This window comes from Excalfactoria chinensis, chromosome 4 (genome assembly GCF_039878825.1).
Source record: "Excalfactoria chinensis isolate bCotChi1 chromosome 4, bCotChi1.hap2, whole genome shotgun sequence".
Taxonomy (NCBI): Eukaryota; Metazoa; Chordata; class Aves; order Galliformes; family Phasianidae; genus Excalfactoria; species Excalfactoria chinensis.
In genome coordinates this window covers 29,868,411-29,894,435 of record NC_092828.1, presented here as the reverse complement: position 1 = coordinate 29,894,435, position 26,025 = coordinate 29,868,411, and the positions used below count along the sequence as shown (strand labels likewise).

At 44.3% G+C, this 26,025-nt stretch overlaps 2 protein-coding genes across 6 annotated transcripts; one reads left to right on the top strand and one right to left on the bottom strand.

The window, feature by feature from the left end:
- The first annotated feature begins 198 nt into the window (after nucleotides 1-198).
- On the top strand, nucleotides 199-20,286 carry DAPP1 (dual adaptor of phosphotyrosine and 3-phosphoinositides 1). Of its 4 annotated transcripts, none has more exons than XM_072335343.1 (9): nucleotides 199-370; nucleotides 8,154-8,276; nucleotides 10,925-11,058; nucleotides 13,740-13,870; nucleotides 15,420-15,467; nucleotides 15,698-15,760; nucleotides 17,466-17,551; nucleotides 18,058-18,145; nucleotides 18,758-20,286. In XM_072335343.1, exons 1-9 carry the CDS (start codon nucleotides 315-317, stop codon nucleotides 18,815-18,817), a joined length of 789 nt encoding a protein of 262 aa, XP_072191444.1. In that variant the 5' UTR covers nucleotides 199-314; the 3' UTR covers nucleotides 18,818-20,286. The 4 variants fall into 4 exon arrangements, with proteins under 4 accessions (XP_072191444.1, XP_072191447.1, XP_072191446.1 ...); XM_072335344.1 differs by lacking the exon at nucleotides 199-370 and adding an exon at nucleotides 538-632; XM_072335346.1 differs by lacking the exon at nucleotides 8,154-8,276.
- Nucleotides 20,191-25,116, bottom strand: LAMTOR3 (late endosomal/lysosomal adaptor, MAPK and MTOR activator 3). 2 transcript variants are annotated; one of them, XM_072335349.1, is made up of 7 exons: nucleotides 24,977-25,116; nucleotides 24,759-24,840; nucleotides 24,600-24,634; nucleotides 24,374-24,432; nucleotides 23,709-23,842; nucleotides 22,740-22,803; nucleotides 20,191-22,060 (listed from the first exon to the last, which is right to left on the bottom strand). In XM_072335349.1, the coding sequence occupies exons 2-7, from the start codon at nucleotides 24,765-24,767 to the stop codon at nucleotides 21,987-21,989; spliced, it is 375 nt and encodes a 124-aa protein (XP_072191450.1). In that variant the 5' UTR covers nucleotides 24,768-24,840; nucleotides 24,977-25,116; the 3' UTR covers nucleotides 20,191-21,986. The 2 variants fall into 2 exon arrangements, with proteins under 2 accessions (XP_072191450.1, XP_072191449.1); XM_072335348.1 differs by having other exon boundaries at nucleotides 20,278-22,060; nucleotides 24,759-24,806; nucleotides 24,977-25,115.
- Nucleotides 25,117-26,025: the final 909 nt, after the last annotated feature.

The following is a 26,025-nucleotide window of genomic DNA, read 5'->3' as shown; positions in this document are numbered from 1 at the left end:
AAGTTTCCTATTGCTGTTTCTAAGAGCTAATCAGCACGATCTCTCTAAAATTCACGTGGAGAAGAATGACAGTCGCCGTAGAAACCAGTTATCGCCAAACGCGCAGCTACCAGCGTGAAATAGCTCAGGAAACGGAGCGCTGAACACTCGCAGCGCTGTAGGACAGCCCGCACGGAGCCGCCCCCGCCCCGCGCCGGCCCTCCCCGAAACGATGCGGCCGCTGAGGGGCCGGCAGCCGCCCGGAGGCACCGCCCGCGCACTTACCAGCGCCCCACGGAGGCGACCGCGGGCAGGCGGTGTCACCCGGTGCGACGATGACCCAGCGCCGGGAGCCGGGCGCTCGTCTGGACGAGGAGCTGCGGGCACTGGGGTAAGCGGCGGCGTTGCGGGGGCGAAACGGCCTCCCTCTTCCCACCGACCCGCGCCCGGGGGGCGGCTGAGGGGCGCGGGGATCCCCTCGCAAAATGGCGGCCGCGGGGTGCGGCGCGGGGCAGCTGGCGCTTAGTTCTGGCTTCGGTCGGAACGGCCGGGGGTAAACGGACGGCGGCGTGTTGTAACGAGCGCCCCTCGGGGCCCAGCCTGCTCCCGGTCCCGGGGCGGGACTGAAGGCCGAGGATGCTGGCACGCGGCAGGTGAGTGTGAAGTATAAACAACAATTAGAAAAACAGGCAGGTGCTTCAAACATAACAGGGGGCTGTGGCTCCTCCAAGACGTGGCAGATTCCCCTCCATCAGGGAGACCTTGTGTTTGTGCTGTTCTTCCCATGTGAGACCAGGAAAGGGAATTTTTGGGGGGCATTAGCCACCTGCGTATCCAGCATCCAAGGGAGCACCTCCAGAGCTGGACCGCCTTCTCCAGGTGTCCTCGGCCCCGGCAGGCAGGCTGGCTGGGCCCTGGTCAGCCCAGCACCACACCCCGGGGGCACTGGGCTGTTCCATGGCATCTGTGCTTCAGCTGCAGGCAGTGCTGGCCACTGGGAAGATGCCACCCTCACCCCAAAACAAAGCCCGGCAGCAAAAGGAAGGCCACAGGTTGCTGCAGGTCCTGCTCCCTTCCCACCACTGGCCAGGTGACGTGGATCACCCACTTGCCAGCTCCAGATAGTTTTGCTTTCCTCACCCAGAAGGCTAGCAGAAGTTTTTCCACAGACAGCATTGTCACAGAGGGGAAGAAGCAGAGGGTGGGGAGCAGCACTGCACAACCAGGAAGGGAAGGGTCTGTGGTAGCAGAGATCTTTACTTAGTGAAGAGCTTGGGCTGCAAAAAGTTGGAATTGCCATCTTCATGCAGCTTATCGTTTTCCATATTTGGAAGCACCTGTTAATGAAGTGGCTGTTACTGAAGCATCTAACATACTGAATGAGGTAAAGTCACTTTCATAATGGTAGCCAGTGTGCATTATGTGCATTCCCTGCATATCTGTAAGATTACTCTCATGAAAAAATAAAAAATTCAGGAAAGAAAAAAAAAGGTTGAGCTGCAGCTGCTATGGAAAATAGGGTTCCAAATTGCTAAACTTCTGTTCATTTAGACTAGATGGCTTGAGTTGATCTAAACCTGTGACCTATGCTCATAGATTGCTTTGCTTGTTTCAATGTTGATCCTAATTGATGGGCCCATGGGATTGCAGCTCAGTGTGGTACAAGGAAGAAAAGGCAACTAACTCAGTGAGAAAGCTACCCAGATCCATTCTTAAACTGAAACTTATTTATTTTATTTCTGCCTGAGAGGAAAATATACACTTTTCATCCTACTACAAAGTACCAACCATCCCCTTAACACAATGCATTGAATTAGATGAACTAAAACTGAATAAGCAATTCCTAGCAAGGACTCCCTACAGATGACCAAATAAAGCCTTTTTTTCTAGTATGAAGCTGACATTTATTTATTGATTTATTTATTTTTTAAAGAGGAAAAAAATCTCACAAACCTAACATGGTCTAAAAGATATCAATGGAAGTACTTTTTCACTCCTCAGACATTAACATTCAGTTTTTGTTTTTCCCCTTAAAGTCAGTCTCTGGTTCTATGACAGTGATGGGCTCCCTTATATCCAACATAGTATCTAGCACAACTGAGTCTTAGTTCCAGTGAGGAATATGTATCATTGCCATAGTAAAGACCAACAGAGAAAGGACTCATTCAAATGGGGAGCAGCTTTGATGCTTGTCTATCTTTTGGGGCAAACTGAAGGTGGTTATTTTAGACCTTCTGTTTCTCTGTGCAAAATTCAAAGAAGTTGGAGGAGGTTTGAAGAAGTGTGATATGGGAAGCATTTTAAGGGGAAAGATATGGGTGACAGAATAATCTCGGTTTACCAGATCAGCTGGTTGTCAGAATGGAAAGTTGACAGCCGTGCAGATAGGTTTTGTACTGCATACTCATCTGACACTCTGCTGGGCTTGGAGGATTTGGTATTTGCAAGGCTTGTCTAGATTGATGTTCTTGTAATTACATTGTAATTACTGCTTAGTTGAGAGCAAGGCAGGAAGGAGAAGATAAAGTCAATATACTCAAACCCTCATCTTATTTTGTCCTCACTAGGAGTTTACCATCCATCACTAATCAATGAAAAAAATTAACAGTCCAAGTTATCCTAGTCACCGAGAGATCTAGGCATATCTACAGCTGGTTTATCAAGTTGTATCACTGCTTTCAAGAGCCTCAGTATTTATAAACATGAACTTCTGGGGCCTTCCCGTGAAAACAAAAGATTGCGAGTGTGATGGAGTTGGCGTTTTTCTTTTTCTTCCCTGTTTTAAACGGTTTAATTCACTCATGCTGTCTGAGGGAAGATGGTGGCTTGTTTATCGGGAGCCCTCTGCACTATTTGAGAGGTTTAGTGGTCAGGTAGTCAAACTCAAAGGGGAAATCCAGAATACTGTCAGCATCATTGTCAACGTGTTCATAGGTGGAACCACCACTGAAAGGAAGATCAAAATCAAAAGACTTGTTAAAAAACACATCACCTCATTAATTACTTCTCTAAGTGTACAAACTCTAAAAGGGAGCTTTGAAGCTTTTCAAGAGATATGTATATTGGTTTGAAGGAGAAAGAAACTGACACGATTCTCCTTATAAGGTGTGCATGGATGACTGGAGTCAGCCCTTTTTCCAGTTGCATTTATTGCTAAAATATTTTATATTGCAGAGTGAACCTCGTGTAACTGATCACATATAACGTGAGTTCGGAGAATTCCTCATTGTATTCCTTGTACTTGTGCAAGAAATGAGAATGTGGACTGTCTGGTCATCTATGTAATTACAGGCTGGTTTGGCAACATACCTTCAGTCTCAACATGGCTTTGGTGATACTAGTGTATTTTCTGTCTTTCAGGAATGAAAAGAAGGGGGGAAGAGGAAAAGTTTTCGTAGCTTTCTTCTCTTTGTAATTTCTGTATTCTTTCTCATCTCTTGTAGCACAGATTTTATGCTTCTCCAGGTCTGACAATACTGCAGCAGGTAGCGTTTGTGTGACTGAACAGTACTCTTCATACTTAGCTTTAGTAAGAAAATAAATGATATCACAGGCCTAAATCAGACTATGATAGAATTTAGTGCTGGGTTGAGGAACTGATATGAGCAGGACAGGGCAAGTGGTCGGAAGATTTCTTTCCTTTATCTGAATCTCTTAATGTAAACAAGAGCAAAATTAAAACAGTTAGAAAGTTGGCGAAAAAAGTGGGTAAGAATCAGAACAAAGTTGGTTGAGAGAGTGGAGAGAGAAAATAGAAGTGAAAAGCAGAAGCTGAACTAGAAAAAGCCTGCAGATAGAAGACATGAATGTTAAGGTTGGATGCACTGAAGTCACTTCCTTGTATTTCTCTGTTTTAATTATTGTTCCTAAGACATGGTATTCTTTCAGTCCAACAAAGCACTTCACATGGGCACGTGATTAGTTGTAACACGTTGAAATATTAAGTTTCAGTGTGACACATGGAAGGGATCTCTAAAAAACACCATTTTTGGTTGCCTGTCACCTGTAACTCCTCTTGGCATTCTCACCCCTTTCTAGGTTCTCTTGAACTGTCATAGAATCGTTAAGGAACAGACCACTAAGATCATCTAGTCCAATTGTCAACCCATTACAAGCATCATGTGCAGCCAAATGAGATAAATCAAGCACAGTATGCTGCTCCTTAAACTAAGAATAGGAATACTTCATTAAGACAGGTATATAATTTATTAAGAAAATCAACTTGCCATGGTAGGGGATACTTTTTATACCTTGAAACATGCAAAACCTTCCAATATCTACCACCAAAGGAAAAAAAAAAGGATTAAATAGCTGTTCTGAATAACATAGGAATGAAGTCCTATTGAGAACACTTTTAGATCACATCCACTTGCTGAAGAACTTAAGATCTTTGTTCCCTTTTAGAGGTAAATGAGAAGTGACATGTTTTGCTGTGTTTCTGCTTGGCACCTGCAGCCTAGACAGCCACAATGCTGTCCACAGGATAACCCAGCTGAGCACTGAGAATCCCCTTCCTGTTTCCAAGAAGGAACTTTGAAATTGCCTGACTTTAACAAGAGTGAACCAAACATACAGTGTCTAACTCCATTCGGGTTATAACTACTTAAGAGCATAATCAGATAAAGACACACAAAATGAGCCAAACATCTGCCTACTGCTCTTATCTGATAGCGAAACATGCATCAGTGAGGCATCACTTCAGACATGAAAAACAAATGGCAACCAAAACTTCTTGCTGTGCTTACTGCTGTTGCTAGGTATCCTTAATTCTGACAGTGAGGAAAAATGAGTGATTCTACTGGATGTTCAACAGTTTGCATACAGAACTGAACTAGAACAGGGTCAGCCAAGTCCCTCAACACCTACTCTTAGGTCAGCCGTAGGTGAGTGTTCGTGTTTCTTCTGTACTCTGATACTGTTAAAAGGCTAATCCTCCTGATGCAGACTGTAGTGTCATTCAGCAGCCCCTATTTACAGGGGCTGAAGTGTTTTAGGAGAAATATTGGTGTGGCTCACAGAATCACCAAGGTAGGAAAAGGTCTCCAAAATCATCCAGTCCAACCTTCCACCTGTCACCAGTACTTCCCACTAAACCATGTTCCTCAGTACAGCATCTGAACACTTGAACAACTCCAGGGGCAGCGACTCCACCACCTCCCTGGGCAGCTGTTTTGCCAACAGCTTTACTGGGAAAGGCAGATATCGTGCATAAAAACCAATCTGTAGGGGATGTGGGAATAACATTTCTGTAACGCTCTTCTTCAATATATTTTGAGTTACTAAAGAATAAAGGAACACTTTGAAGAGGGCATTCTTATCTGAAGAGGAAATTTCCCACTGCAAACACTGCTACAGTGTGCTTCTGATTACCACCACCACAGACGGTTCTAATTACTGTGTTAGCTATAAAAGAGGTTGTTATGTCAGCACACCCTTTTCTGGGGTTGCAGTGAGTGTCACAGCTGCAGCGATGCAGACACAGCTTGTGTTGTGGCCACCAGTTTCCTCCTAGGTGGGCAAATACTTTGGACTGCACTGGGACGTTTTTTTATTCTCTGGGGTACCGTCTCTGTTCTTATCCCTCCTCATCTTGATAGTGACAGTGAAGCCCTTCTTACACTGTCACTGATACGATTCTGTTGGTATCAGAAGGCTAATTTACCAGGTTAATGTGACTTTTTTTTTAATAGGAAAAGCTGAAGGATTTCTCCCTCTGCCCCAATCTCCCAACAGATACTTAAATTGAACAGAAGCGCATGTAGCAGTATCTACCTACTGGGCTTTAGAGTTCATTCTTAGTGTTATTCACTTTTGCCATCAGATGGGCTTGATAGGAGAACAGAAAGATCTTTAAACATTTTCATGGCAGTGTGTTTAATTCGCTGGTATTTGGTGTGTAAATGATTGCTTCTCAGTGTGATTTTTAAATCGTTCCTGTTTTCATATGATTGGAACGAGTTTTCTTAGCAGAATAAAGTAACATGACAGTTGTTACTGATTGAGCCACCTGTGTCAACAGATAAGGAAAGAAAACAGCTATGAGTAAGACAGTCACTTTGACACTGGGAGCTGTGTTACTGCTTCACATTCACTTTCTAAAGCTGAGAAAGATAGCCAGTCATAATATTGGAAGTTTTGTTGTTTTTTTTATGGTAGTATCTATCTGAGAGATTTTTGTCTGCAATGGTGTATTCAGGTAAGAAGAGTGATGTGACTTTCTCAGCAGATTTAAATATCTACTTTAAGCCAATGTTATTTTCCTAGGTGGGTGGTATAACTCACTCCTCCCTGAGGTAGTAGAAAGTCACTAAGTCTCTCTTGCATGTAAAAAGAGCAGATGTAAACAGTCCATTTTATAAACCTGATTTGCTTCTACTTTAAATTCTTCATAAGAAAACTTCTTGGAAATAAGATAATAGCACAGTTATAAATGATCTTCTGTATGGAAATGACCACTTACCAATTTTCTGAGTGTTTCTTTCTCACAGAAGCGAGAGAAAACACATTATGAGGTTGCACTCAAAACACAATGTCATCTTCCCAGCTGTACAGCCTGCCTACCCTGCGTGCCAATACGATCCTCATCACATCAGAACAGATCTGACCTTTGACTGTTACTTACTTGGGCAGTTAATCCTAAAGCAGATTTTGGCTGACAGGTGTTTCAGAGGATGACAGTTTGATCTTTAAATACTTATTATTTTATTCTACTGTGTAGATGGTCCACGGAGCACGTTCTAGAGCCAAAGCAGCTATACTCTCCCTGTATTGGGTTTCACATGGATCTTGTCTTCCCCACAGGGTGGAAACAGTCTGAAATCTCTCATAAAGCCATATATCAACCAACTGGCCTTTCAGATAGGCAGCCATCTAAATTCAGAGGTAAACATCTGTGGGAGATGCCAAGATAAGTGGCAGCTTCTGATGAACAGAAAAGGAAAAAAAAGAGCGTATAGTTACACATCATTTCAGTTTGGAGACTGTTGCAATATGAACACCAGAACGTGCTGTGATCCAACGTCTGCTGTCAGTCAATCTACATTTCAAGAGCTGAAATAGCAATGAGTTTGCCCTCACAGTTACAGGCACACAGTTTTTAGGGAAGGGGATAGGGAAGCAGCAGCACTCCCATATGGATAAAGGGAAGGGTATTAGAGGTACCGCATTCTCTTCTTCTCTACCAGAAACTCTGGTGTGTGTACTGTAGTTGTTGTTAATATATGCCTACAGCCTCTCTTAAAAGAGTTAGGACTTTAGCTTTCTATAGCCACATCCCTTTTTTTCTGTGACCAGTCGCTGGAGTTGTTCCAGTGAGATCCTTTTCTATTGAAAGGAATAAGACATTTCTGTTCCAAGTCAGTCTGGACAGAAAAGAGGCTGTAAGAAGCACTGTGTGGTCTCCATCATATTCTTTTTTTCCTCCAGAACATTCCATGTAGATTCCTCATGGAATTTTTCATATATAGAAATATGAAGTGAGTTTTCATTGAAGTTAAATGAAGCAAGTGTTCAGTGCTTTGTTGCATTGCTCAGATCACATACAGCTGAGTGACAGTGATGGCAAGGTTTCCCAATTCTCACTCCAGATTCTGCTGGCTTACCTTCTCCTCTCCTTCATTCCTTCCTCCGAAAAGGTTGTGCTTCATATGAAAGTGTCAGTCTAAGAATAGCTACTTAATTGCAGATAATAGCTGTGCAGATGAACCGAGTTGTGGAAAATAGAGTGTGGGAGGAGATTTTTTTATGGTTTGTTTTTTTTAACTCCAAGTGTTCCCTGTTTGCCCCGAAAGAGGAAACGTACTGAAGTGTATAGATATATCAGGAAGTAGAGATTCTGAAATTAGACAAAGGGTCCTGCGTACCCCCAGAACTGCTTTCACCTTATTAGAGAACATCTGGGTAATTCCTTGGTACATACACAGTCAGCTCTTTGTAAATACAGCAGAGCATAATTTCATAGTTACAACAAAGATCATTTTGTAAGCTTGTCAAAAGGAGGCTGCTGAAAGGGGCACAGTTCTTTGCAACTTGCGTTTGCCTGTTAGAAGAATAACTCGGTTGTAGTAGAATTAGTTCCAGTGCTGCTTCTTTCTCTGACTCAGCTCCAAAACTCAGCAGAAACCATCAGCTAAGAACAGAGTGAATGATGCTTTAAATGCCTTGTGTCTTCCCAGGTGGTATCATTATAACCTTACTCGACACGCAGCAGAAGCCCTGCTTCTTTCCAATGGGAAGGATGGAAGCTATCTCTTGAGGAAGAGTAACGAAAGGGAAGATTTGTATTCCCTCTCTGTAAGGTAGGGTCTGAACAGAAGCATCTATCTTATGGTACCTACCTGATGCTACGCAGCTGGCACTTAAAGATTTTGCACTTAACTCCCATGTATGTTTGCATCTCATGTACTGATATGACCTTCAGATTTCATTCTAGGGCCCAAACTATTTGAATATACGTTCCTAATGATCTAGTTCTGTTGAATGACTCCAGAATAAAATACTCTCAACATGCACCGGATTTGGAAAGGGCTCTTGTTTTTTCCAAAATATGAACTATTATTACTGGGAAAAATATTATTTTGTGAATTGGTATCAATATTTTGTCCATATGGTAAAATTCTGCATAACAGTAATGAGAGCTTAAAAAACACCTAATAGATGTCAAAAAAAACCAAAACCTTTTACAGTGAAGAAAGAATCATAAATAGTAAATTTAAGAGTTAATTGATTATAACTTTACAGTTTCTGGATCACTGGAACTGTTATCCAGATAGTCCAGTGCTGGATGGTTTTACTCCTCCGGTCTGCTCTAAGACTTGCTTGTTAGCCAGCAGTGTACAACTGATTCAGGTAGTATTTAGTATTTCCCCAGTTACGGAAACAAGGCTGTTGAAATCATCAGAATTTCAGCACTTTATGGCAGTTCAGGACACAAGCAGTACGAAGCACACTTAGCCTATCCCGAGTAATTCACTGCTGAACCATGTTGAAGAAATCCTTAAAAAGCCCAGAAGCAGAGAAGCTCCAATGTTTTATGAAGGCAACATGAGAGACACTTGCATTAGACACACAAAGTAGTTGCTGTGTGTCAGCTGCATTGAGGTAACCAGCCTTAAATACATCCATAACCTTTGGCAACCATATGATATATTAAATCTCTAGTGAGTGTTTAAGCTATTGCATTCATGCTCATTTCTACCTCACTGGGCCTTGGAACTACAGCTCTGGTGAATCACATAACTTTTTAAACTAAAATCACTTGGATGCACATAGTGATGCCTGGTTATTCACAACCCTCGTAGGTGGAAACATAGCATAAGTTGTTCTAATAGGAGATGAAAGCTGGAGTGTTAATAAAAATATATTCACCGTTTTAACAAATTCTAGGCTTATAATACCTAGAGAATTCTACTTTGGACCAATTCCAATCTGCTATTCAGCTCTTGTAGTAAGGATCAAGAGTTGCTCACTGCATCACTGTATGCAGAGTATTCCAGACCTGAGTCTGGAGGTTGGTCTCTTTCTCTGTTACACTGGTTTCATGGTGGTACATCTCCCTAGAAATACTAATCGTTGTTTTAAGATGTTTCATTTATTTATTTTCTGCTGTAAGTATAATTTGCTTTTTGAATTTTTTTGTATTAAAACTTCATTTTGGAATAAGTGATTCAGTTTTGTTCTGATGTCTTACAGGAAGAGCCATTTTAGAAATTATAGCTTTCATTTTCTTATCTCCTAAAATTCCTTTACTTCCCTTTTTACCTCTCAAGAAACTTCACCAGTCATCATTGTCATTTGTAAGAAACAGCCCTTGGGGTTTTAGCTGACAGCTGTAAGAAGAGGACAAGGAAAGAGATCACATACTGCCTGAGACCCTATCTCCCAGCGGTATTAGCCAACTTTAAAAAGGAACTGGAGTAGAAGGAAATAGAGTAGAAATCGCTCTAATTGCAACATTGTATTTCCTGTAAAATTAAATGAAAAGGTGAAATGAAAAGACCCTGTAATTGCAACGAACCATTGCAGAAGCTATTTGTTAGCTAGGGAGCCAGCAGTTGGCTAGCAGGCATTATGTCTGAGCTGATGGTAGGACAAAGCACAGGAGAGATTATTAGGCATGTTCTAACTACTGTTCAAAGAGAAATACCAGTTTGAAATTATAATCTCCTGTAGAAGTGCCAACAAACATTAGAAAAAAGTTCATAAAACCCCCTTTTCTCCACAAAATTTGTCAGAATATTTGCTACACGCATTTTTCCTGAGCCAGACTTCTCTCTGGACCACTTTGGATGCTACTAATATTAACAGAAGTCACTTTGTCACAGAAAAGATGCTTGCTCTAAGCGCTTCACTGACTTCTGAAATCAAAATAAGTACCCTTCCAGGAAGTGAAGCCTTGCACACTTCTCTAAATATCACCAGCTTGCATAAACAAATGTTGTTACTTCTCTGACAGTAACAGAACCCCGATTCATGTTTGACAGTGCTCAACACAGTGCAACCCTTAGGATAGAGAAGATAAATTGTAAAGCCTTCATTGTTCAAATGAAGCAGAGTGAGACTGCAATGACACCTGAAAAGTAAAGCAAGTACTTCATATAGTAAAGGCAAACCATCAGGACTGAAGACAGATTAAAGAAGATCAGGTTTCTGTCTAAGCAGGTTGATGAAGATCTTGTTTATAAGTCTTCTTACTGATTTGTGACAAGATTGACTATCTTGGTCTTCTGTGGCTTTTGCTACCCTCATCTGTAAAGCAGCAATCATGTTTGCTTAATGAGTTTGATTCTCAGATGTGTTGACTATGAGTGAGAGACAGTAACAGCAGCACTATTACTGCTAAGACTGATTTTGTGCTAGATTTCCTGTTGTAGAAGCTACTGTTTGAGGGTTTTACATGCCAACCATCCTTCACAAGTCCTCTACAAGTTTTCCTTTTCTGTTGCAGGGGGAAAGATTCTGTGAAACATTTTCATGTTGAATATACAGGAACCTCACTCAAATTTGGATTTAATGAATTTTCCAGCTTGAAGGAATTAGTCATGCATTTTGCAAATCAACCTTTAATTGGAAGTGAAACAGGTAAGTAGAGCTCTGCATTTTCATAAACATGCTCGTAGGCATGCTTCATACAGATCTGAGTAAAAGGAGTTTTTGATGTGTTATAAGGTAGAAATGTTGCTAAAGTATTCCTCTTCAGAAATTCCTGAGGTATTTAAGATATCCCTCTTCAAAAACACTTTCAAGTATGCTGTAGACAAAGTACATGCAACCTTACCGAGTTTTTGCTAGTTAGGGACATATGGTGCTTTCTCTCTGAGAACCCAAGGAAGCTCTCGAAAACATGCATGTAATGGATGGAGCAGAACCTTCTTATCAAGGACAAAACCAAAGCAGAATGTTTAGCTAGTGAGAAAAACACACATTCGTGTATAAAGTTAAAATATTCCAAAAAGAATAAGTGGAAAAAGAACCTGAAATTGTTTTGCTCCACTGTTCTTCAGCCAAGTAAGTGAAATGCTCCACTTTTCTGTCGGAAACGTGTCGGAAACTGTGTTATCTCTCCTCTTTCTGTTTACAGCATTTCAGCCTGCTGATCCAATCCCACCATCACATGAATTAGAGAGAAAAGCACAGGTTTCACGAGCAGCCAGCATGCAACCTGAATTAAGTGCCAAAACATTAAACTCTATTCCTACAAGTGACTTGAACACAATACAACCAGGCTGGAACCTCACAACGAGTAGATTTGTATTAGCACAGAAGTGCCAGTTTTACATTTAGCTTCAAAGGCAAGAGCTGACAGTAAGTCAGTACAAGTTAGTGTCAAAAATGTTAGTATCCCATGGAAAAAATGTATGCAAATAATTCATACATAATTAGTAGTCCTGTGAAAGCGATCAGCTAAATGCTGGTTGTCACATGCAGTAGCTGGAATACGTCACACAGTAAATAAGCACCAGCATTCTTCTAACACAAGTGGATCATAAGCATTAAATTTGAAGGTTGCTTTATAAAATCTTTTACAAATACAACGTGGTGCTACACTCAATATTGCACTTGTGTCTTTCAGAGCATTAAGTTTTTGTTTGTTTGTTTTTTAAGTGTTCTTATTTGTTTGTATTTGTACTCTGCACCAATAAGAAATGCTTCCTGCAAAATCAGACATGCACCTACAGGCCTGACTCTAGAGATTCCAGATGACAAGGCTGTACTTCCCCATTCCATCACTACATGTATTACAGACACTAGTAAATGAGGCTTGGGTGTTACACAGTCTCTATGGACAGGATCGATACTGCTGAATGAAGGGCTTACTTGCCACTTTAAAGCTCCTAACTGGATTCTGCTAGCTCTGTGAAACCTCTAACGCACTTAAGTTGGACGTACTACATAGCAGGAAAAGGGCATTTGAAGATCACGTCAAGAAGTTCTCTACCTTCACTTGTTAGTAGAGAAGAAGAGAACAGCAACACACTGTGGGATGATAACTGATGCATACTAAGAAGGGGGCAGGGGCTCATCAAAGCCCATTCTCAGCCCTGTGTCATCATGGCAGACTGACTGGTACAACAAGGACATGCAGCAGGCTTGCCAAAGAGCCAGCAGAAGTCTGATTTCTTAGGCCACACTTCCTTTCAGTGAAAAGAAGCTTTCACTGTACAAGTCTTCATTGGCTCAGGCATGAGCAGAAAGTAGTTGGACCAGTTTTTCTTATCCATTGTTATCCTTACAAACAATTTTATAGAGAAAGACCAAGGTCAGGAATGAGAGCAAAGCAAGATAGCATGAATACTTTTCATCCCCACCTTTCTTATGGACAGGGTTTGATAAGACAGCAACAGTGAGGTAGAATATGTAAGAATTTTCACCTTTTGTCTCACTGCAGCTAGTTGTGTATCTGAAGACATACACCAGGCTCCTTTTGATCAGTACTTAAACTGGTCTGTAGAGCACAGCAGTTCTTTTGTACTGGGACAGCTGCAGGATTGTGCTTCCAGGCCCACAAACCTCATCCTACTACAGTTTTGTTTGCCACTCCAGATTGCTACACTAACATTCTTTTCTGCATACAGTTCCTCCTAAACTAGAGATAATTAAAAGGAAATTGAGACTGCTATGTTCTGTTTCTCGGACTGACAAGCTGAATCTTTTCACTAACAGTCTTAAAACAATTTGGTGTCCTCGTGTTTCTGTTTCAGTCTTTATTCAAAGTGAAAGGTCAGAATGCTGTTGTTACCCATTGACTTTGTTTATCCATTCTCCTTAAGTTATTTTCAAAACATACAAAAGCTTTGACTTGTTACCCAGAAGAAAAAACAAAAGTCTCGCAAACCTAACATGTGGTTAATATGTTTCTTCTTAGATATCATGCACAAAAGGCAAGAATCTGTTACTATTGTTATACAGTCACCAAGTGATTCTGTACAAGTATCTTTTATGGAGAAAAGGCATGGAAAGCTTAATAGAAAACACATACAAGAAGATGTAATAGTAGTCCAGCCAGTTTTGCAGCAGGGATCTCTGCCTCCAACATACATACAATAACGGAGTCTGTGCAACAGATGAGGAGTAGTTTCTATAGACTGGTGATGGAATGTGTCTCTATTTTCTTACTGATACTAATGCATTTATTTCCCTGCAAGACCAGAGAGAATTAAACCAGTTTTGAAACTAACCCATTCTACAAGCAGGCAGCTACTTCCAGTTCCTTTCTAAGACTGTCTTGACATATTACTCACTCCTGCTCTTTTTCTCTCCAGGAACCTTAATTGTATTGAAGCATCCCTATCCACATGAAGTGGAAGAGCCATCTATTTATGAGTCCGTCCGAGTTCACACAGCGATGCAAACAGGAAGGACAGAAAATGATCTTGTTCCAAATGCTCCCTCAGTAAGTTGCTCTCTGGCAGGAAAGGTGTTTGGTGGCTTGAGTTTACTGTGATTGCTAGAGAGAGCTATATAGTAATGCTGATAATTCATCACTGTGTGTGTTCTGAAATGCAAGAAGTCTTCACCAGATAAGGCAAAGCAGACTTGCTAAAAACAGACAAATAAAGCCTTTCATAGCTGTTGCCTCTGAGACTGCCAGTGCTGTCCACAGCAGGCTAAGGTGAGTCTGACCATCAAACAAAGAATATATAAAGGGTTTTAGATCTCCTGAATTATCTTCTTTTTGAGATCCGGTCTTACCAGTAATATTATCAGGAATTAAAAAACAAATTCTGAAGACCAGATTAAGAAGTATTATGCTTTTCTGACAGCACTGGTCAGGCTGTGTGCAACAATACCTATGTCAGGATGTGCAGAAAGCCCTTGTTTTGGCAAGCCTTTAGCAGTGTACAGGCTGGAATGAAGGAGACAGTGCCTGTGATTCCCTACATCAGTTAAAAAATGAGCTTTTGGAAAAAAATAAATAAATTAAAATATATATATATATATTCAAAAATATTCAGAGACAGATGGGGACACATTTGGAAAGGGAAACCCCAAACTGAGTGTGATACAACTAAGTGTATCTGTATTCTGGTAAGCACTTTACTTACGATTTTTTGTTGTTGTTTTCAGTATTTTCTTATTTGGATTTATTACCTTATAATCATCTCAGCTTAAAGCAGAAAGATGGCTTGCTATATTCTAACACAGACTTGCACTCAAAATAGAGAGAGAAGAGCCTCTCAGCCCTAGTAAAAAGCAGTGTCACGTTAGAAGCTATGGCTTCCTGGTGTGAGAAATAAGAGAACATCTTAATATCCATTTGAGCCATCTGTTCTGATATCCGTGACTCACTTGGACAGTAATTAGAGACTTTAAATCCCTAACTCCTATTTAAGCAAGACAGGTGGTTTGTCCAGAACAGTATGGCTCATAACACAGAGTATTCTAATAACTTACTAACTTTTTGAAGTTAAAGAGGAAGAGTTACATTAGTACAGGCTAACAAAGTACATACAAGAAACACTGTGTATCCCAGATCCAGCCATTCACAGCTGAGTTCCACTTAAACCTCTGAGAAAACTTTACTTTCCTATACAACCAGTAAAAGGCCTCTCCCCCTTTGCTCCCCCCTGTAATGGCAGTAATTCACTGACATAAACCGCAGGTACCTCTGGCTATAACATGCCGAGGCAGACAACCAGCTTCACTAAATAAAGATCAACCATAATTGCATATATTTTGTTTCATTTAGTGGACAAGATACAGGTGAGAAACTTGAATAGAGAGACATGGTAGAAGAGTTTGTCTCTGGAGTCAGCCAAAGTTGATGTTTATCCAGCTGGTGAGGAATGGGGCACTCAGCAACACAGACAAGAGCGAGTGGTTACAGGAAACTTCCTGAGTACAGGTTGCTCTCCTGTCTTTGGTTATAGGCAGAGAAGGATGTGGGAAATGGAAGCAGAGCTCAGTCTCTAACCCCAGTCCTTTTCCTTATTACTTCACAGCTTGGTACGAAAGAAGGATATTTGACAAAACAAGGCAAAATCGTCAAGGTAAGAAAACCTCTTATTCCTTGCTTTTACTCTGTAACTGCCCACAGAAACTAGGGAGAATGCTGAGCTTGGCCTGAATTTCCCTGTGGGGAGGAATAATTTGTCTTCTGAACAACAGCAAAGCTCAACTATAAAGCAGAGCAAGTCAACAGATTGAAAGGTTTTTCTTTCCTAAGAAACGCTACATTAAATTTTCACAAGACAATTACCATCCGTTCTTGATCTTTCAGAACTGGAAGACGAGGTGGTTTACACTGCATAGGAATGAACTTAAATATTTCAAAGACCAGACAGTAAGTAGCAAGCACCAGGTTCTATTCTGTACACCTGTACAGGGGCAGCCGCAACATCCTCCTACTTCTGGCTTCTTGCATATGTATCACAGCTTACCAGGTTACAGCTTCCCATACAGACAGAAGGGTCAGGCCTTTCAAAGTCAGAGTTTTGCTGATGACCTTAACAAGCAAGTCAGTAAGTTTTGCAGCTAGAAACCATCTCCTGCGCTCCATCAGTCATACCTACAGGTCAGAATTGCTCTTTACAATGCATTTTTTGTTTCTTTGTTCAGTGGATTTCAAGCTACCAGCACAGCTTTCACTGGTAGCTTTAACAGACAGAGAACAGTACTACTGAAGTATTTCTGTAAATACTAGAAGTGTATTTTGCATTCCTTGATTTCATCCTTTTAGTTCAAGTGGTTGCACAGTTTACATAAACAACTGCAATTAAAGGAAATTCTTTGTTACCAATCTGCCTAGCACAAAGATTGACCTATTGCATCTGGGAAGAAGTTCATCCTTATAGTTGTGTTCCATTTTTAGCTTAAACTGAGTAAGAATAAGAACTACCTTTAGAGTGCCTCCACTCTTACAGTACCTCCAGAGCAAGTCCATGCACAAGTGAAGCCAAACTATTGCCCACAGCCCAGGCAAGCATCTTGCAGATTTTAACCCAACAACATACAGCTGCCCTCTCTCCCCAAACATTGCCATCTATAAACAGCTGTATAGTACTCACAGGGTTTGCCATTAGTGCTCATTTCAGTTAAAGCCACCTGGAATTAAACTTCCAGTGTAACATTTCCAAGGACATTACTCAAGCGTCTGAATTGCCTTTGTGACTTACCAGGCAAGAACACATCTTGGTCAGAAACGCAGGCTTCTCCCACACATCTCCAGCAGCTGTTGATGCTTCTGTTTTTGCTGCACAGCTCACTGCGAGCTCTGGGCTGGCACCTATTAACTCATCTCAGCACATGCAGCTTTCTCATAACATAGCATGCAACTACGAGCTATTGATACAGAAATATGTAAGGAAAGGTGAGAAAACACTCCATACAGCTTGTGAAGGACCAGAGGAGCTGGTGAGGGTGTTCAGACAGCTTTTCCATTTCAGCCACCTCTTGTAAGGTGCTCAACATGGCAAGATTAAGAAAAACAAATCAAAAGGACTCTCACAGCTGGACAGAATGAAACTCCTAAGGGAACACATCCCTGCTCCCAAACACTTCTAGGTCTGTCCACAGAAAGCCACATGCATGCACTACTTCAGCTCTCCTTTTGCCTTTGTCCTGACTCAGCTTCTGCCTTTTAAAGCTTTTTGGAATTAATTACATCTCCAACAGCTGGTTAGAACTGATAAGATGCGTAACTATCTATCTCCTTGTCTCTGTGAGCCTTAGCTGGATACCAGTTATAACAAGTGACTCAAACCTTTAGCAGCCTGTATCTAGCTCTGATTTCCTGCAGTTGTGGTGTGTTGCTTGATCGTTTGTCCAGATCTGAACCTGCTGTACAGTTTCTTACATTAGGCTCAGTTCCTCCCACTTTAGCGCTGATGTTGCTGATCTGGTTTGGGATCACAGTGCTTGTAGCTTTTATACCCCTACTCAGAGAAACCCAGAGCTCCTGTAAAGGTCCACATGTGCTGGAGATGAACTGAACTAGCCTTCTATTCCATTTTCATGTGTTCCCATTATAAAGTAATTTTGTTTTAAAGGCCACAGAACCAATTCGGGCACTTGACTTAACTGAATGCTCAGCAGTGCAGTTCGACTATTCCCAAGAAAGAGTCAACTGTTTCTGGTAAGTTGCATTGTGTGCTGTGCTGGGGAGGTCACAGTAGCCAGGAGTTTCAACTGGAACCACTGGGTGCTTTTGAAAGCTCCGCTGAACCTGAAGCCAGCCCTAATTTTACCAAATCTGATGATAGCCTCTGTCAGTTCTGCGTGGCTTTGCCAGACTACCGCTGGGAAAAGGTTTTTTTCCATGATGGGGAGAAAGAGGGCAGGCTCAAATTTTGGTAGGCACTCCTTTTTCTAATCCTGGAAATGCATATCATCATCACTGAGGTGTGTGGTGCTTAGTGAGGTGACCCAGCTGGCACTTGGGTCCCAATGGCGTCCCCAGGAGCACATCCCTGAGCTGTAGACTGTGAGTGCTGCTGGCCAACCTTTCCTGTACAGAAGAAAAGCCTTGCTGCCCTGCTCTGTCTCAGCCAGTTGTGGGGCAAACCGGTTGGCTTCAGTTTTAGGAGGAACTACTTGCTTGCTCTAGCAACTCAAGAAACAGCTCTAATTGTTTATTTACAGCTTAGTGTTCCCACTAAGAACATACTACCTGTGTGCAAAAACTGGAATAGAAGCAGACGAGTGGATAAAAATACTGCGATGGAAACTGGTAAGATGGTGTGTGTTGTTAGATGGCAGCGTGCCTTGTGCAGCAGTACTGTGGTACTGCCATGATAAACTCGCAGTGCTAGAGCACACCAGTGCTACAGGGCTCAGTATCTGCATGGAGAGAGCGCTGCTCTGGCTTCCAGGCCAACTAGAATATGGGAATATGGAGTTTCCGTGAAATGTATGAGCCTGCCAACCTGCTTTACTACTTTGGGGACGCCTTTTTGATATTTAGGCTCGTTGTAAATAAGCAATGAATCAACATCATTAAAGCTGTCACCGTGTAGATGGTGTACCATCATATCATCATAGTATCATAGTATTGTGCGAGTTGGAAGGGACCTTAGAGATCATCGAGTCCAACTCCCGGGATTCGAGCCCTCTGTGTAGCAGAGCGGCACTTCTACCCCCTGCTCCACAGGGGGGATTCGAACTCGGGCCCCCTGGTGTTGCAGACGGGTACAGTACTGAACAGCACAGACTGCACACATTGGGTCCTGAAGGAAACAAGAAGACTTAATTCCTTAAAAAAAAATCAATATTTAGCTTGGTTTTATTCACCCACATCCACGAGCAGGTAGACAAACAGTAATGGGTTGCTTCTCTGTTCTAGTCACAAATACGGAAGCAAGTGGAGCAGCACAGTGCTTCCAGTTCCCAGCTGCACCCCTAATCCTTCCACTCCACGGGCAGGAATTGCCTCTCAACCACAGGAAGACAGTTCCACATCTTCATTACTTGCTGAGGGCACGTGCACGTGTGTCTACGTCCAGCTCTGCACACAGAGGATCTGTACAGCTGACTGACTGCTTTCAGGCTGCTGAGTCGTGTGTGGAGCCCATTGCAAGATCACAGCGTCGGTTTGGTGTGTGTGGTCTATGGGTCTATGTCTGCAAGGCTCGGTCACTGAGGCACCCATTAACTAATCACAGACGTAGTCACTTCAAAACTTTTGTGATGATGCAGATCCATCTTGAGAACTTACCGCACGCTGCGGCACAGCTACCGATAGCAGCACAGACTGCAACACTCAGCCCGTTATTTCAAATTAGGCCTTTCTGGAAATATGAAGTCTTACTTTTGTATGGCCTGTTGGGGTCTAGGCCAAAAGAATGACAGAACTGATTGCGTTTTTGTAAATAGGAGCTACCCCACCACCCACAGAATGAAACCTGGTGTTTCAAGGCTCTTTCTGAGGTGATGGATGGGTAACGCTTACTTCTGGTGAAGTAAATTTTTGTGCAGTTGAGATTTATACCACAGATACGGCTTTGAATGAACATTTGTTTTAAATGGCATGGGCAGGAAATGGTAAGCAGCGTCACAAACACGTGCTTGTTTACAAACCCAGGCAGTGAGAAACAGGCAGCTACTTCTCAGCACGTGTGCGTGCTGCTACGGGACCCTGAGGGTGGATGAGGGAGCTCTGCACGGGGCTTTGCTGGTGGCAGCCACCAGCATTTTAGCAGCATTGAGTTGGACCCCCCGTGCTTCCCTTTGAAAATGAGCTGGATTTTGCATTTTTTTTCCCCTTGAGCAGATAACTTGGTTTATACAATAAGAGGTTTTATCCACAACTGCATTCAAGAGTTAAGCACTGCTTGCTTTACACTGAACAAGAGCAACAGGAAAGCATGATATACACTAAAAAAACCATACATATAAGTGTGCATTTAAAAGAGTCTATCTTCTACATAATGGATGAAAATCTCCACATGCATTGTGGAAGACTCAAGCACACCTGAGTGTTTGTGGCTCACTGGAGTTCAGAAGCAGAAGCCTCATGCTTTGGTGCTATGATGCAAAAGGCGTTATGTTTTGGAAGCAAGTTGTGCCGCTGATCTCCCACCTGACCTGCTCCTCTGGGAGAGGTGGGCTGAGCAGGAAGATCCCTCTCTGTAACAGTCACATCTCTGAGGAAGCAAACCTTTTTCCCTGGACAACGTGCAGCAGCAGCAGCTCAGTGTTCAGTAGATGCCTTTACTGTGAGAAAGCTGAAAAGGGGGAAGAAACGTAGTAGAACATTGTAGAAGGAAAATCCAGCTTTGCACAGGAATAGAGTTTTATTTCAACTTCTAAATTCAACATATTTGTAAATATTTTTATACACTGTTTTCTGAATAAAATGTCACTATAAAACTACCAACTTCTGTAATTCTGTGCTGTATCGTTAAAGCTTTGCAAGATAACGTTAGTCCTTCTTTCTGCCTTAAAAGTCAATGAACAACTTGCATCTCCAACTTAGTTATAAAGCCCCGATGACTTGGCATGAAGTAAAGGCAGCATTAGAAGAAAGACGTGATGTTCTCCCATACCATTGCTCTCCTGTGCCAACACCTTGAGAACGAAGCTCCAAGCGCAACCACAGAAACAACCTTCCTCTTCACACGTTACAAAACATCAGAAGCAAGCTCAGTACATGATGCCACAGATGGAAGCCAGCAAGTCAACACTTGGTTGGCTTAGGAAACATTTAGGGCAAGGGCACTGGGTGGGCTGAGCAGGAAACAACAGCAAGAGATTCTCCCTGGATGGAACAGGAATGATTTTTGCCACAAGCACCCACAGAGATGCCTTGGGGCTCAGTTACCAGGAGCTGTCTCTGTGATTACAGCAACAGAAAGCACAAGCCAGGAGCTCAGTTTAAATGGGAAGGGGTTGACTGACAATTTTTCATCTGTTAGAACTGAGCAAAGAAGTGCCAGCTCTCGCTCCCAGCACAGAGGTAGGCAAGGTGTAAGCGTGGCGTCAGAGACTTGCTAAGAAAGCTCCATTACACCAACAGTTTTAGGTTTGGATGTATGCACTAGAGTCACAAGGGGACTGAGGGAGAAAAGAGGGGAGGCAGAGCATGGGCCAGAGCCCCCGTGATCTTATAAATAGGAAGTCAGCTCAGTCAGCTCCTAACTTGCCAACTACATATTGACACAGCACGCAACATCCACCCAACCCCACTGAGACGCACACTGGTTAGTTCTCAGCCTGTGAGCTCTTGGCTTTTGTTAGCTTACAAGTGATTAAGGAACCCATTCTCTGCACAGAAATGGTGCTACATTGTGGTGCAACAGAGGAGCGGACCAGGTTCTGTCATTTAAAAATACATTTTATTTATATTTATTTACTTAGGAAAACCTAGGGGTAAATGAGCTGAGTGTCACCCGTGATGAATCCACACAAAGACTACGAGGCATGAGAACTTCACAATTGTGTTACACAAAAACCCCACCAAAAGAAACATGGTTCGTGTGCTTTCCTGTGGGCATCAGGAAAACCCCTAAAGCAACAGCTTTCATAGCAAAAGCATTCTCGGTGAAAGCAGGATGCAACCAACACCCAGATTAGTCAGATTCTTTGACCGAAGCATTGCCAACACGATGGGGTATTGATTGATTGTGAGGATACATCACTGCTAGCAACCATACTCTCACGATGCTCCTGCAGCCACATCTTTGTTAACACCGATCCATCTGTTACCCAGTAAGCCGCGGTAGCTAGCCTGGGGATAAACTCCACTGTATGCCTGGTGCCCAGTAAAGCAAAAGGTCTGCGGGTTGCTCACCTGAGCCAAGAGTGCTAATGTGGCTAAGTTGGCTGAGCTAAACTCCATGGGAGTTATTTGGTGGTCTCCAACACTGCACTACACAAGAAGCGTGGTCTAAAGTAACATCCGCCTACAACACACCAGCAGATCATTTCAGATTCAGCACTATGTACAATTTACTTTTACTTAGTGTACTAAGGAGCTGCGATATCTTCTGAGACGTGTTACTGGACGGAGGATTATTCAATCTTCCTGTCCATGGGGCTGCAGATGGACGCCGCACTCCGACTGAACCAGCAGGTTAAGAAACTTCAACAACCTGCCTTAGTTCTTCAAACAAGGGCGTGAGCTCCTTCTCCAAACTTACAATCAGCCCTAGGGAGAGACAAGAGATGGAACAGCCATCAAACAACATACCAGAGAAGCTCTCTTCCAAGACCTGCAGCTTCCGAAGTTGCAGGAATGGTTTTCCATAGCAAAAGTGCTCATTTTCAGCAGGCTCCAAGGCACAGAGCACGCAGACCCAGGCCCCAGCAGGTACACGCTGTACAGCACAACTCTGTCCATAGTGAAGTGGCTGCACAAGAATTAAATCCCTTTGGCTCACAGCAGCGACCACCAAAACCCTCATACACCAGCCCAGGTGCCTTGCTGAAGGACTGTCCCGTTCTGCAGAGCTGGGCAGATGACACCGCGCATCTTACTGCAGGACCTAACTTGGAGCAGATGGAGACACCAGACAGCTGGTTTGTGCTGTGCAGTCATTGCCTGTGCAGTAAACACTCTTCACATAGCAAAGATAAGGTTAAACACGAGAGAAATGAGGTGTTTCTAATGGAATCATAACCTCAGCAGGTCACCCAGAATCTATGGGTCTCTACCCATGCATCTCCCAACTTCTCCGTATATTCTGACACATTAAGAAGAAAAGTTAATGCACCCTGAAGAAAACTGTATTTACTTTCAAATATTTAAAACGTTTGGGGCTTAAAATACTGCAAACATTTAAAGCGATCTGGAGACATACCAGTATTAAAACCACCCAGAGACGTACCAGTATTGGCGTTGCTGCTAGCAATGAAGCTCACTACCAAAGGTAAGCGATTGAACTGCACCACCTGCAAGAGAGAGAACGCTGCTTACCCCGCAGCTAACACACAATGGGTGCCACAGATAAACCTGCTAATGAAGCTCGCAGTGCAGGAAGCTGCGTTTGGGAAACCTGCCATCTTCTCTCTCGTCCACCCAACATCCAACTCGGCTTCAAGAGCCGCAGAGTACTCTGTGGAAGCTCCTTTCTATAGATAACAAGAGGACAGGCAGGCTTATTATTTTAAGATATGTTTCAGCACACAGCACTATCTCTTCTGCCCCTAACAGGAAACTTCAGCTTTAAGCACAGTAAAGCAGTAACATCAAGACCCACAGCAACCTGCTCCCGTACATGAACTAATTAATGCACCCATTTATTTTCCAAACAAAAGGAGGTTCTGCAGGCTAAGCAGCATGCTGGTTTACTGCAGCCAAAATGAAAAGCTCTTCAGACCAGTTGAGCTTGAGAAGGAGCAGAGACTGGGAAGGTAACAAAAGATTTCAGGATGCAAATATCCAGTTTGTAAGAACCGCAAGTAGTTATTTCAGCGTTTTCTTACCTTGAAATCCTTCTAACAGCAATATTAACTGTTAAGTGAGCTGCACACGCTTGTTTATCTGTGTCAGTAACAAATACCCTCTGTAAAAAGAATGTAAGCCCTGCACGGCAGTCTGAAGACCGCATCAACAGCGCCACCTGCTGGTGCTTGGTCGCCAGCTGCACAGAAAACTCGACCAGCTCCAACCCATCAGCCTTCTCAGCCTTGAGAAGCATTTAAGAGTTCAATAAAGTGCAAGAGTGTAGCTTAGCCAGCTTTAACCGAGAAACAAAGCACAAAGAGCCAAGTGGAAATCATTTTACACCATGTTCTGTCCCATAATGCTCACGGTAATACATGAGGAGCTCCGGCCCCAGGCTGCGGTCACTCACCTGGTACGTGTTGTAGTAACAGATGATACTTTTGTTCTTGGAAAGTCCCAGCTTACTGCCCTGATCCGTTGCAAGGGCAAACGTGGACAGAAAGCCAGGTCGTAGGGCATGTTCTGGTGCGTTATCGTTGGCAACTGGAGCAGAACAAGAAAGTTTTTGCTTTAACGCAATATCTATGACTGCATGACAAACCCTGATCTCACCGCTGTGCACAAAGCAGACGTGGCGTCAGCAACACGTAAGACACTGCCTGTGCCTTCACAACAAGTACAGTCTTCAAGGGCAGCAGGTTGTTTAATGCCTTGCAAGTGACCCGTGACCACAGCACAGCACTCACAGCGCAGCACTCCCAGCTCCCTCATGGCCGGTACTGGCGGCACTTCAGTTCACATCCCACACATAGAGCTGTGGGACACGCTTTTGGAACTGACTGCTGGCAAACAGCCACCAGAAGGGAGGCGGATGGAGATGTGCACGTTCAGCTGGCTGCCACTGAGAAACCCCACTGAACAGCAACACCGAACCTTTCTATCCTTAAACCAGTTCACCTGCACCGCAGAAGTATCCTGAAGGAGGACTGCTGAGATAGGCTAAAAATGACGGTACCCAGCCCAGGAGGAATTAGCCCGTACACCCGGCAGCTGGATGCTCACAGCTGCCCTTACCTTTGATGACAGGCACGCCGTCTCTGTCCGACACCACAATAGCGTGGAGACCTTCGACGCTGCAGAAGGAAAAGGGCATTTACAAAGGGCACAGCTGCTGCATACCGACCGATCTACTGACCGCCTTCTGTCCCTCCCGCCCCCCGCCAAGAACAGCCGCGCAAGGGGCAGGCACACGGAAGGAAGCAGCCTCGGAGCGGGAGGCGCGGATGGAGGAACTCGTTACCTCGGCAGCTTCTTGTAGAGGAACCTCTTCAGGTCCTGCGGGAACAGACAACGCCGTGACGCGACCCGCTCCCCGACCGCCGGAGCGCGGCCGCAGCGCCTCCCGGCCCCCCGCAGCCCCCGGTCCCGCCCAACCGCCCCCCGTCGGAGCCGCGCTTACATCGGCCATGGCTGGAGGCCTCGCGGCGCTGCTGCCCCTTCGGCGGCCCTACGGGACAAGAGGGCGCCCGGTCAGCGGCGGCCTACGGAGGGGAGGAGAGCAGGGCAGAGGAGGGCAGGGCGGCGGAGGGAGCGCTCCCGCCCTGCGGCCCGGCCGTCTCCTCCCGCCCCGGCAGCAGACGGGGTGGGGCCGATCCCACCTTCGCGGCCCCGCCGTACCTATCCGCGCCCCGCGCTGAGCTCCGTCCGGTCGGCCCGCACTTCCCCTTTAAGGCCCGTCAGCTGACACCGCTCGGAAGCGCCTCCTCACCGCGGGGCGGCTGGTTGGTCACGGCGGCTGCCGAGCGTGCGCACTGCGGGACAGCGGCGGCGGGGCCGGAAGGGCGGCGGGCCGACGCGGCGCCGCCCGGGGCCGGGAGAGAGCGCCACCCGCGGGCGGGAGGTCCGCTGCTTCCCGCAGCGCTGCCGGGCCGGCCGGGTACGGAGTGCGCTTCAAGGTGTGGCGGCAGCAGGGCCGTGCCCGCCGGGTAGGAGCACAGAACAGAAACGTCGGTCAGCACAAAGACCGCAGGACTCCACGCTGTTCAATCGGCATCTCTAAGGGCGAGCCCTCAGGAAAACGGTGCTCCGAGCCGCGCAGCAGATTTCACCGAACAACAGCGGGGAGGAGAAGGGCAGATCTGAGGAGACTTGGGGAAAAAAGGAACGGGCACGAGGAGATGCACCCAGCGGGGATAGTAAAGGAACGTCTGCACGCCACGTTTAGAGCAGATTCATCTTTATGCTACTGAAAGCAATAGCACCGCTCTGCCTGTTTCTAAGCGTGCAGCTTTGCAACCCGATAAACATACAAGTTTCCTTTCTTTCCCTTCCAATGGCAATGGCAGCAGCCTACCTGCTGAAACGGAGCCAGACGGGAATTTGGCTCCACACAAACCAAACACGTGATTCCACAATGGCAGTTTTCTTAATCGAGAAATAATGCCCTTCTAATGAGCCATTTGGCATTCGCTAACACAGGAAAACACTCTCTTGCACAGCACTGTTAAAAGGTAAAACCAAAACCAACATCTTCAGCTCGCTTTCAACAGGCTTCGAGTACATTGTGCATAGCTGCTTCAGAAGACCTCTGTTTGCATTGCGAGGCCTGGCTCCACACGGCTTCCATGCGGAGGAGTTATGTGATGCTGGATGTAGGAGCCGGACAGTATGCCTGCCCATTTGCAGGAAGTCAATCCGGCAGCATTCAGGCCCAAAGAAATGGACCT